Here is an 11,746-nt window from a genome sequence, read left to right as displayed (position 1 = left end):
ACTTGCCAGAGTCCAGCATTCTTTTCTCTCTGTCCATCTCTGGGTCAGGTGCTGTATAGTTTTTTCCAGATGACGCTAGAAAGTTTGTTTTTGCTTTTGTTTTTTGGTGGTAAAGGTGATACCTGAGGAAGAGACTTGGGCTTTACGAGGGGTACAGTAGGAGCTGATACTGGAAGGGGAAGCCAGAAGTAGGAACTGCTTTGGATGGGGATTAAATGGAACAAAAAAGTCAGAGGTCTCTGGGGCTAACCACCGTGCTCCAACCTGTCTATAGTTTAAGCAGGTCCTGCTCTTCTCCTGGGACAGTCCCTGCAACTCCACCTTGACTTCACTTCCTGCTTCCAAAGCTGGTTTCTGATTTTTGGCACTAATTGGTGGACACTCAAGATCTTTTAATTTTGCTTCAAGTACCCTCCCCCTTTCCTAATACAAATGCAAAACAGCGTGGGAATCCCCCTTCAGAGGGAAGAAACGGTGCAGCTTTAAGAGAAAGGGAAGGGAGGAAGAGGGCGCTGAGACAGAGCCTCCTACCATTGGCTGCTGGAGGAGATCCCACCTCAGGGATTGGTCTTGACAGAGTCCGCCTCCTCTTGTGATTGGTTCAGCCAAACAGATATAAAGCGCCTGTGCCGGCCTCCTCCTCAGTTGGAGGGAGGCAGGGAATCCGGCTGGGTCTGCGTTCCGAGGCGCACCTGGCAACCCTCCCCTCTCAGGATCGGAGTCCAAGTCTCGCGGGGGCTGCAACCATGAAGGAGAGACGGTCCCCCCAGCCAGTCGTGGCCAGATGTAAGCTCGTGCTGGTGGGAGATGTGCAGTGTGGGAAGACGGCGATGTTACAGGTGTTAGCGAAGGACTGCTATCCGGAGGTGAGCTGCCTGCCCGCCCGCCAGCCGGCTTTTCTCCCCGCCTGCCTGCTGGGGGTCGGGAGGCGGGAGTAGATTTCCACCTGCCCAGGACAGCTGTCTCCCCCAGCCCCACAGCACCCCATCCTCGGCCGCTTTCTGAGGCTGCCCCGTCCCCAGCTGCATTCTGACTGGAGGACTGCCCTGCCTTAGCTTCCCCTGAGACCTGTCCCACTTCTGCCGCCCCGCTGGCTCCTCCTCACCTCTTCACCCAGAGGCCCCGATCAAATCCCCTCCTACCTTCCTTCGTCCCCGGAGTCTGCTCTCAGGAGATGGAACTGGGGGCATTGGAGAGCCTGGGGTTTCTTCTTGACGTAGTCCCTGCCTGTCCCCTCGCCCCTCAGCAGAGGTTCTACGAGTGTGCCTCCAGGCAGGCTTCTGCTGCCCCTTCTGCCGTTCACCTGGCTCAAGGGGCTTGTAGGGAGGAAATGAAGAGCTGGAATTGGCTTGTGGCTTTCCAAAATTGGGAGACAAACAGATCCGGGGATGAGGAGTCTCTGTGTGTGTGTGTGTCCCTGACCATCTAGGATATGGGGGGCTTGTCCCTGGCTGGGGGCTCATTCACATTTCTTACTTGGATAGAGCAAAGTGCCTGTGCCTCTACAGCCTCTTCCCTCCTGCCCCATGTATCCCCTCCTCTGGCCCTTTATCTCCTGTCACTTTAGTGTCTCACTAGGGTGAGTCCTTGTGTAGCCAGCACTAACCAGAGGATCCTGAGGGTGGGGTGTGAATGGTTCCTCTCTTCTCACAGACTTATGTGCCCACCGTGTTTGAGAATTACACAGCCTGTTTGGAGACAGAGGAACAGAGAGTGGAGCTTAGTCTCTGGGATACCTCAGGTAAGACTATGGCCCCAAATGCCCCTTTTCCACCTCCACTGGTCTGCTGCGGCTGCTGTCTTTTAGAAATTGTTTCCCCATTTGGTGGAGAGGAGTATAGCGCTTGCCAGGAAACAGAAAGACAGGGATCTGAAGATTGCTTAGTTGCGGGGAGGGGTGGTAGTCGGTTACCTCCGTTGAATGGTCCAGGGCTACAGAGTGGATGAACCCCACAGGACTCGCTTCTGTGCGTCTAGTTCTATCCTTCAGGGGGCTGGGATGGTGAGGTGAAGGGATCCATGAATCCTCCTGGGGGGCAGCCAAACAGGGCTTCTTGATTTCCACTCCCTGCCACCCAGCACACACACTCATACACACACACCATGCACACCACCTTTCCTTCCCCAGAGCAAAGCCAAATAAGAGGCAGGAGGTGTGGTGCTGCTGGAGGCAGTTGTGGTTGGGGCAGGGCGACAAGTCTGCCTTGGGGGAAATATCGCTCAGACTCAGTTTTCTCTCCTGCATTCCATCTCAGGCCACTGCTGTCCTCCTGCCGCAGCTTAGCTCCGCTCGTCACACTTCTGCGGCTCAGGGATGAAGCGATGCATCACCGATGTTTTGGAGGGTGGGGGAAATGGCTTAATATCGGGCATAGTCTTGTTGTGAATAGTGGCCAGTGGGGTGCAGGGGCGGTTGGTTCTGACTGTTTTGCCTGTACTGGGGTGAGGTAGAAGATGCACCGTCTCTCTAGAATGTAGAAAGCAACGTTTTTCCAGCCTGTCAGCCTCAAGCCCTTAGTGCTAGGCTATCCTTTGCTTTGGTTCTGACCCCTTTCCACATCTCTTTTCCCCAGATCTTTTTTAATAGACTGGCTCAGAGTCATAATTAAGGAATAAAAGCCAGAAATAGGAGGAAGAAAATAAAATCCACTACTGCCCCAAAATGCATATTCATGCTGAGTTTAAAGAGGAACTATAAATCATCAGGGGTTTCCTATTACATATAATAAATATGATGTCCTACTCCTCCAAAGAGCTGTTGTTCCCATGCTCCAATTTTGAGATCTGAAAAGGTTAGGGGTAGGGGATGGGTCGACAGAAAATGAGACTCCCTTTTGCTTCCCTGCACACCAAACAAAAATTCCTCAACCTGGTATGCTTTTCTCTGTTGCGGTTCCAGGGGTTGGGAGGCAGGGTTCTAGTTATCCTGGACTGTGCTATGCTGGCTGGATTGGACTAGAATGCAGCTTGGCTGCATGATGTATGGTTTTTTGGTTTTTCATCTGCTGTACCCTCCCACCTCCCAATCTTCCCAGAATCTTACTGCAGCTCATCTCTTTTCACTACCACCGCCCAAACCCCCTGCTGCTTCGCCCCTCCTCCCACAGTCAGAATGCAGCCCTGAATCCCAATTCAGATAATGGAAAATCAGCAAGTGTGGTCTCTGTTCCCTGTGTCACACCCCCACCACCCAATTTCAGAAAGGATAAAGGCTATCAGTAATTCTCAAACTCCCTCTTTCAAATTAGATTCCTGTAAGGAAGGAGGAAGTGGCTGTGGTGTGTGGGACAGGGCTTCCCAATACTGGGGCCAGGACAGATCCTGTTCCCATTATTCACTTGCTGGTCTTAGGGGAGGGGGATCGAGCCAAAATGGAGGCCCTGTCCCCTCCCCCTCCCCCAGTGCTGCAGTGCTTCTGTTCCTCAGTGCTGCAGTGGTAAGACCCCACCTCAGAAAGGGATGGGGGCGATGGCTGGAGGAACAGGCAGCTACCCCAACTCCCCTGTACTCCTTTTTTTTTAATGACCACCCCCTCCCCAGCTTGGATTTCCCCCAGTTTCCATGGCGATTGCGGTGCAGGGAGAGGGGCTGCTTGCTATTCTGAGCACGAATTGTCTGAGTTCCAAATCCACTACTGTTCCTTCCCTAGGGTGTGTGTGTGTGGGGGGTAGGCTCAGCTCCTAGCATTCTCCCATATGGGACCACCTGGGTGGGTACTGCCTACTCTCTTCCCAGTGAAGGACCCTTGCTCTGGCCTCTAAATCCCCAGCTGTTGGTGCTGCTGTCTTTGAGATTGCCTTCCTGAGATCTTAAGGATAGGGGCTACAGCTTTCCTTTTGCCCTTTTCAGTGTAAGTGATTTGGGAGGGAAGGGGAGTGGGGCACTGAACCCTTAATGGTCTCCCTCCCCTGCCAACCTCCTGGAGCTCTGACCCCATGGTAAAGAAGCAGGGCAACCAGTTACGTAACAGGCAGGTTTGTTTCTTCACTGGGGAGACCCTGGAGCAGAAGAAGCGAGCAGAGTTGGGCAGCAGGCAGACCCTAGAAAAGAGGAGACCTAAAATAAGCAGGAGTTGGGAGCATCTTCTGAGACTCAGAAAACTAGTAGATCTCAAAGTAACCCTTCTATAGGAGACCCAGACAGGATCAATTTATACATCACCGCTTTTATTTTGCCGTCTCTTCCTTTTTTTTTGGACTAAGGGAAATGATATTCTTGTGCTGCCTTCTGGCAGATGGTCAGTCCCAAGCTTCTAGGCTGCAGCACATTCCCCTGGGAGACGGATAGAGCTTCAGGGATCAGGAATGGTATTCCTGAGGCTCTTTGGACTTAGGCCTAGAGGTGAAAATACCATGGGTCAGCATCAGCTGTTTTCCCTCTACACCAGGATCTCCCTACTATGACAACGTCCGTCCGCTCTGCTACAGCGACTCAGATGCAGTATTACTATGCTTTGATATCAGCCGTCCAGAGACAGTGGACAGTGCACTCAAGAAGGTAAGGCTAGGTAAACTCCACAATCTCTAACTCAGCATGAGAACAAGAAGGAATCTTGGGGACCTTGTCACCTAATTCCCTTTTGTGAAACAGTAAGAAACTGAGGCCAGGGGAAGGAAGGGCTTTGCCCAAGACCATACCATTAGCTCCAGCTCTGGTTCCAGAACCCAGGTTTCCTTACCCCTCTGCCTCCTGCCCTTTTCACTGTCCTGTACTGCTTTGCCAGAGGCCCAGCAAGCAAAGGACTGAGAATCAGAGAGCCTTTCGGGGGATATGTTTGAGGGTCAGGGATAGGACCTTTTGGAAGCTGCTTCAAGAGACCTGATCCCTAGCAGGACGGTGGCCATGGAAGTCGGAATCCGCTAAGGAGTGTGTAACAACTCACCTGCCGAATCAACTAGCCCACAAATAAATAAATAAATAAATAAAAGAGACCTGATCCCAGGCCCACTGAGACTGGGTGAGCCAGGCAGGTCTGAGCTGAACTATTGGTGAGAAATGCTTGAGTCTGGGTGGATCTGCTTATACTGAAGAGTCCCAGGAAATCTTGCAGAACTAGCATAGTTTCTCAGAGGGTGCTGGGATGATGTCCTTTCCTTGGGAAGAGACTGGTTGGCTTGCCCCTGACCTTTTGGACTTGTGAGGCCCTTTTATTGGGGTGAGAAGGCAGATTCATATCCTCTATGTGTGGCAGAGAGTGGGAAGAGAATTGCCCCTGTGCTTTTTCTGGTGACTGGGCTGTTGACTGAGGGGACAGGTTCCTGGGTCAATACTCTGGTGGCCCCAAAGGCCTCATGGGCAGGAAGATGATGTAATTAGTGCAGTGGAGATGCTGTGACTCAGAGGGAGGACTGGGCTGGTGATAAGCGGGATGATGGGTATGATGTTGCCAACTGGCCTCCTCTGGGTATGTGTCTGTCACTGACCCGCCTTCCTTCCTCCTTCTCCTTCCCTTCTTCCTGCTCTGGCCCTCAGTGGAGGACGGAAATCCTAGATTATTGTCCCAGCACTCGTGTTTTGCTCATTGGCTGCAAGACAGACCTGCGAACAGACCTGAGCACTCTGATGGAGCTGTCCCACCAGAAGCAGGCACCCATCTCCTATGAGCAGGTGTGTCCGTGTGCGTGTGTGTGTGCGTGCGTGTGTGTGTGTTGGGGGTTGAGTGGGGATGGATACAGGTAGAGGGATTAAAATGTGACCCTTGCTCAAACTCTTCCACTGTGGTAAGAGAGAATTGGTGTTATAATTAGCAAAGTAGTCACCTGGATAATGGGTACCTGTTTACCTAGGTACATGCTATAGGTTAGCAGGTGAGCCATTTCTGTGTGTGCCAGCATTTCTAAGATTGCATCCTATATGGACCACTTGCATTAGAATCATTAGAGGTGCTTGTTAGAATTTCATATTCCTGGCTCCATACCTATAGAATCACTCCGGAAGAAAGATATGGGTGGGAGTCTGCATTTTGACAAGACCCCTGGATAATTTCTTATGCACATGGGAGTATAAGGACCATCTCTTTTAAGCCAGTGTTTCACATTAAAATCTAATTTACTTAGTCTGGCATCACTAGGGTTACAAAAGCAACCCAGGTGGTTTCTAATGTGCAGTTAGGCATCATCTTAAGAAAAATAATCGGCAGAGGGTGGTGGTGGGAGACTGGCAGTTGGGTCCCATCTGGAGTAGCTCTGGGGAGTGGCACACAGAAGGCAGTATTGTAGAGCCATTTTGGACCACTGCATTAATGACCTCACCTCCTCCTGTAGGGCTGTGCGATAGCCAAGCAGCTGGGTGCAGAAATCTACCTGGAAGGCTCAGCTTTCACCTCAGAGAAGAGTATCCACAGCATCTTTCGGACAGCATCCATGGTGTGTCTGAACAAGCCTAGCCCAATGCCCCCGAGGAGCCCTGTCCGAAGCCTCTCCAAACGACTGCTCCACCTCCCCAGTCGCTCTGAACTCATCTCTTCTACCTTCAAGAAGGAAAAGGCCAAAAGCTGTTCCATCATGTGAAGTGGGAATTGGAGGGGGAGACAACCCCCCACTTCCTCCCTTGGGGTGCAGAGGCACGGGGAGAGGGAGGACAAAACAATTTAGGACACTGGACATAAGCTTTTCAGATGGCCACGGTGAGGGCTTGGAAGGAGACAGGAATGGGACGAGGAAGGAGCCAGGCCCGGCATGAGGACCTGACACTGAAAGAACCATCATACCCCAAGCCAGGCACGAGGTTGTGGAGGGGGCAGCTGCCCCAGTGCCCTCCACTCCAGAGGAAGGAAAGGTGTGGGGGTACGAGGGGCATGCTGGCCTCATAGGCTTGGGGGCCTACAGCAGCCTCACCTTCAGCATCATGCCTCTTCCACACAGTGTTTCCATGCAGCCAGGGGATGGGAGGGGTCCCTGAGCCCTTCCCTTCCCCGCTAAGGAGGCAGCAGAGGAATAGAGAGTGGGGAAGCCAAGAGGCAGGTCCCTTGGGAGCTTAGCCCAGGTGCTTCATAACTGAAATCAGAAGGGCAGGAGCTGGTCAGAGCCAATAAGAAGGAAACCTCATTTTTGCATAGCCCATGCCTCATGGAGAGGTGACATCATACATTCACATGCTTCTCACCTAAGTCCCCAGGGTCCAAGGGAGAAGCTCCAGACCCCCTTCTCTTGCAGAGTGTGGGGGTGGTGGTGCTGCAGGGGCAGGGCTGGGTGGGGGTCACCAGACTTTTTCTGCCCTCAGGGCAGTACAGCTGGAGTTTGTTTTATAGACTCTTGTCTTTGGAATTGGGGGGAGGGGGGAGTGTTTCAATCTGTTATATGTTCTGTGTTTAAAGAAGAAAACCTATTTATTAATGAAATATATAACACATATGAAGAAGTTGACTCTATTTTTTTGTTGTTGTTGTTGTTTCTTCCTCTATTTGGTCTTTGGTAATGAGGGAAAAGCTGGCCTGGGGCCCTTTCTGTGGGTTGCAAATTGGCTGCCTCCACAGTTCCCTAGCTCCTCCAATAAGGAACTCCTCCCCACCCCCCAAGTCCTACTAAGCGAAGAAAGAACTCCTTAGCTCTGAAGCAGGGTTTTCAACCTTGGAACTATTGACATTTTGGACTGGATAATGCTTTGTTGTGGGGGGCTGTCCTATACAGTGTAGGATGTTTAGCAGCATCCCTGACATCTGGCAGGTGCTAGATGACAATAGTAGCTTCCAATGTCATAACCAAAAATGTTTCCCGATATTGCTAAATGAGCCCTGGGGCAAAATCACTCCTGGTTGAGAACCACTGCCCTGGAGAGTCTAAAGGAGAGAGACAAGGTTGGGTGAAATCAACAGTAGAGGATCCAAGCTGCTGAGATCCCACCGGCTGCAGGGGACAAACTTATCTGGGGACCCCTTAGTGGACAGACTAAGCCAATGCTGGGGAGAGGCTTCTGGGGTTCAGGTCTCCTCTGTGTTTATTTTTATTTTTTTGAGACAGAGTCTCGCTCTGTTGCCCAGGCTAGAGCGCCATGGCGTCAGCCTAGCTCACAGCAACCTCAAATTCCTGGGCTCAAGCGATCCTCCTGCCTCAGCCTCCCGAGAAGCTGGGACTACAGGCATGTGCCACCATGCCTGGCTAATTTTTTCTATATATTTTTAGTTGTCCGGCTAATTTCTGTTTTTAGTGGAGACGGTATCGCCCTTGCTCAGGCTGGTCTTGAACTCCTGACCTCGAGTGATCCTTCCGCCTCAGCCTCCCAGAGTGCTAGGATTACAGGCGTGAGCCACCACGCTTGGCCTCCTCTGAGTTTAAAGAGAGGAGACATCTGCCTTCATGACCTTCCAATCCCAGTGCAGCTCAGGGGCCTTAACTTCCCTTCTCAGTGACTTACAGCTCTTGTTTGCCAAGTTTCATAGTATAGTGCTAGAAATAAAAAATTACTATGTATTGAGTACTTACTATGTGCCCAGCATTGTGCTGAAGGCTTTGCCTACATTTTCATATTTAACCTCCTAAATGATAATAGCTAACATTTGTTAAATGTTTACTATGGGCCAGGTGCAGTGGCTCATGCCCGTAATCCCAACATTTTGAGAGGCTGAGGTAGGAGGATCCTCTGAGGCCAGGAGTTTGATAGCAGCCTGGGGGACATAGTAGACCCCCGTCTCTACAAAAAAAGAAAAAAAATTAGCCAGGGGTGGTGGCATGCACCTGTATTTGCAGCTACTTGGGAGGCTGAGGCAGGAGGATCGCTTGAGCCCAGGAGTTCGAGGTTGCTGTGAGCTGTGATTGGGCCACCGCACTCTAGCCTGGGAGACAGAGCTAGAATTTGTCTCTTTTCTTCCTTTCTTCCTTTTTTTGAAACAATCTCACTCTTTTGCCTGGGATACAGTGTAGTGGCATCCTCGTAACTCACTGCAACCTCAAACTCCTGGGCTTAAGCAATTCTCCTGCTTCAGCCTCCCAAGTAATAGCTGTAAATACAGGCACGTGCCACCACACCTGCCTAATTTTTTTCCATTTTTTGTAGAGATGAGGTCTCACTCTTGCTCAGGCTAGTCTCAAACTCCTGAGCTCAAGTGATCCTCCTGCCTCAGCCTCCCAGAGTGCTAGGATTACAGGCATGGACCACCATGCTTGGCCTAGACCTTATCGCTCTCTCTTTTTTTTTTTTTTTTTTGGAGACAGTCTTGCTCTGTTGCCTGGGCTAGACTGCCTTGGCATTAGCCTAGCCCACAGCAACCTCAAACTCCTGGATTCAAGTGATCCTCCTGCCTCAGCCTCCCAGGCAGCTGGGACTACAGGCATGCGCCACCATGCCCAGCTAATTTTTTCTGTTTTTAGTAGAGATGGGGTCTCACTCTTGCTCAGGGTGGTCTTGAACTCCTGATCTCAAGCTATCCTCTTGCCTTGGCCTCACAGAATGCTAGGATTATAGGTGTGAGCCACTGTGCCTGGCCTAGACCTTATCTCTTAAAAAAATGCTTTCTGTGGGTCAGGGGCACTTATGAGGTCTTTATATGTTTTCTTACTTTGTTTTTGAGACAGGGTCTCAGTCTGTTGCCTGAGCTAGAATGCAGTGGTGTCAATCATAGCTCACTACAACCTCAAACTTCTGGGCTCAGGCAATTACTTACTGCTAGGAAGTAATTAAGTCAAGATTCAATCCATGTCTCACCATTAACTAAAATCCTATGGGCCCTTTACTGCTAGGCATATCTTACTTAAAAAGGAGTCTCTACCTATGGTCCTTATAAGAGCATAGTTCCTTTGTCTCCATCTCCAAAGATGTTTATGAGAGAACTAATGGGATAAGACAACTAAGTACTAAGTACCCTTTAAGCTCAATGTCTTTTTTTGTTGTTGTTGTTAAGACAGAGTCTTGCTTTGTTGCTCAGGCTAGAGTGAGTGCCGTGGCGTCAGCCTAGCTCACGGCAACCTCAAACTCCTGGGCTTAAGCCATCCTACTGCCTCAGCCTCCCGAGTAGCTGGGACTACAGGCATGCGCCACCATGCCCGGCTAATTTTTTTTTCTATATACATTTTAGTTGGCCAGATAATTTCGTTCTATTTTTTTTTTAGTAGAGACGGGGTCTCGCTCTTGCTCAGGCTGGTCTCAAACTCCTGACCTCGAAGCTCAATGTCTTATGTGTGTCATGAGGGAGGTATGCACAAGTACTAGAGGAACTCTGCCACTACGAACGTGGACAAGCTTTATCACCTTTCTGGATCTCAGTTTACTCATCGTTAAAAACAATAAAGATGGTAGCCTGAAAAGGGACTCTGAAGTTAAATGAACTGCGGGTTGAATTTTGGTTCCATCCTTTTAACTATGTGGCCTTTAAAGGCATAATCTTTCTGGGTCACAATCTCCTTTTTAGTAAAATGGAGATAATACCCACCTCATACTGTTATGAGAAATAAGTAAAATAACGTAGATTAAGTGTCCAGCCCAGAGTTGGACACTTAGATTCTCAATGTATAAGTAACTGCAGCTCAAAGATTCTGGCCTACCACCATTAGTCTGATTGTTAGTTGGTGTTCCATTCTGTGAGTGGAGAGCCCTCTAGTGTTCATTTGGTGGATTACTCCCAATAGATCTCAGACTTCTTTCCATACAGTTCCCTCTGGGTTCTGTAGACGTGAGAAGGTGAGAGGCTGCAGAATTCTAAGAAAAGTGTGCGTCTCTTAGGGTTGCTTTGGGCCATTGTGCATGATGCTCAGGGATTTAAGATTATTTGAGTCTATCCCGACGCTCTGCTGGAGACCTGAAAGCATATTCAGAGAGAAAAGGCAGACTTACAGCCATGCAAGATTGAGACAACAAAGCAGATGATGGGAAAATGGGAAGGGAGGCACTAGATACTTCTGCTTAACTAAACCATTCTAGCAGTTGCAGTGTTTTGTTTGTTTTGTTTTGAAGGGAAGAATTATGAGCCCACAAGACCAAAGAGAAACAATGCGAACATACGACTTGGGGCAGAAAAGCTCAGTGGAGGATTGAAGTAGGGAACACGGAAGAAGAAAGCAAAAATATCAAAATAGCCCAATAACTGGCCAGATTCCAACGGTCAAGAAATTTAGAAAGCCACGGTCTCATCTGGAATGTTGAGAAAACAGGTGTCAGAGCCCAGGAGATACTGTCCTTCCGGAGAACTTTGGAATCCATTGTGTGGGCTCATTTTGAGTTGTCACAATAACTGGGGGTTGTTATGGCATTCACCTCGCTGTGGGGCCAAGGTTGCTTAAATGTCCTCCTAAGCCTGGGATAGTTCCTCGCAATGGAGAATTGTACCACCCTCATTGTTAAATACTAGGCTTCTTCTGTAACCTAATCTTTACTTTGTCCAACTGTAAAACGGGGCTAATAATCTATCTCAAAGTATTTTTGTAAAAACTCTTTTCTACAAACGGTATTTATTGTTGTTACTGCAGTTGTTAATTATAATTACGTGCTATAGATATCTAAAGAAGCCCTTAAATTCCTCCGCTATAAGCCACGGGCCACGACAGTCATTAACTATAGTTTCTAGGACCAGCAGATTCTCGGAATACTGCGCAGCGGAGGCCCTCACGCGGGAAAACCTGTCCACGGAAAACTCATCCTCCCACGGACGCAAATGCTTGATGAACCACATTGCCCAGCAGACCACGCGGCGTGAGGGCCGGCGCTCGTGCCGTGCATTCTGGGATTGGTAGTTCCCAGGCCTCACCGTCGGCCTGTGCCGCCCAGCACCGGGAACTCGCCTTCCCAGCTTGCAGGGCGGCCGGGGGCGCAGCTTGGT

General features: G+C 49.9%; 1 protein-coding gene across 1 annotated transcript; it reads left to right on the top strand.

Annotated features, from left to right (window-relative positions):
- Positions 1–671: 671 nt before the first annotated feature.
- RND1 (Rho family GTPase 1) lies at positions 672–7,322 on the top strand. Its single transcript, XM_069490452.1, has 5 exons — positions 672–866; positions 1,654–1,741; positions 4,388–4,497; positions 5,473–5,607; positions 6,264–7,322. Exons 1-5 carry the CDS (start codon positions 747–749, stop codon positions 6,507–6,509), a joined length of 699 nt encoding a protein of 232 aa, XP_069346553.1. The 5' UTR covers positions 672–746; the 3' UTR covers positions 6,510–7,322.
- Positions 7,323–11,746: the final 4,424 nt, after the last annotated feature.

This window comes from Eulemur rufifrons, chromosome 16 (assembly GCF_041146395.1).
Source record: "Eulemur rufifrons isolate Redbay chromosome 16, OSU_ERuf_1, whole genome shotgun sequence".
NCBI lineage: Eukaryota > Metazoa > Chordata > Mammalia > Primates > Lemuridae > Eulemur > Eulemur rufifrons.
The sequence above is the reverse complement of the archived record's forward strand: the minus strand, read 5'-3'. Positions and strand labels throughout refer to the sequence as shown.

What these genes read in the sequence shown, in the direction of transcription:
- RND1 (XM_069490452.1), top strand. Translation starts at nt 747, where the DNA reads ATGAAGGAGAGACGGTCCCCCCAGCCAGTCGTGGCCAGATGTAAGCTC. An exon ending in TAGTCTCTGGGATACCTCAG is followed by an intron (nt 1,742 to 4,387) that starts GTAAGACTATGG and finishes CCTCTACACCAG; the next exon opens with GATCTCCCTACTATGACAAC. An exon ending in TGGACAGTGCACTCAAGAAG is followed by an intron (nt 4,498 to 5,472) that starts GTAAGGCTAGGT and finishes TCTGGCCCTCAG; the next exon opens with TGGAGGACGGAAATCCTAGA.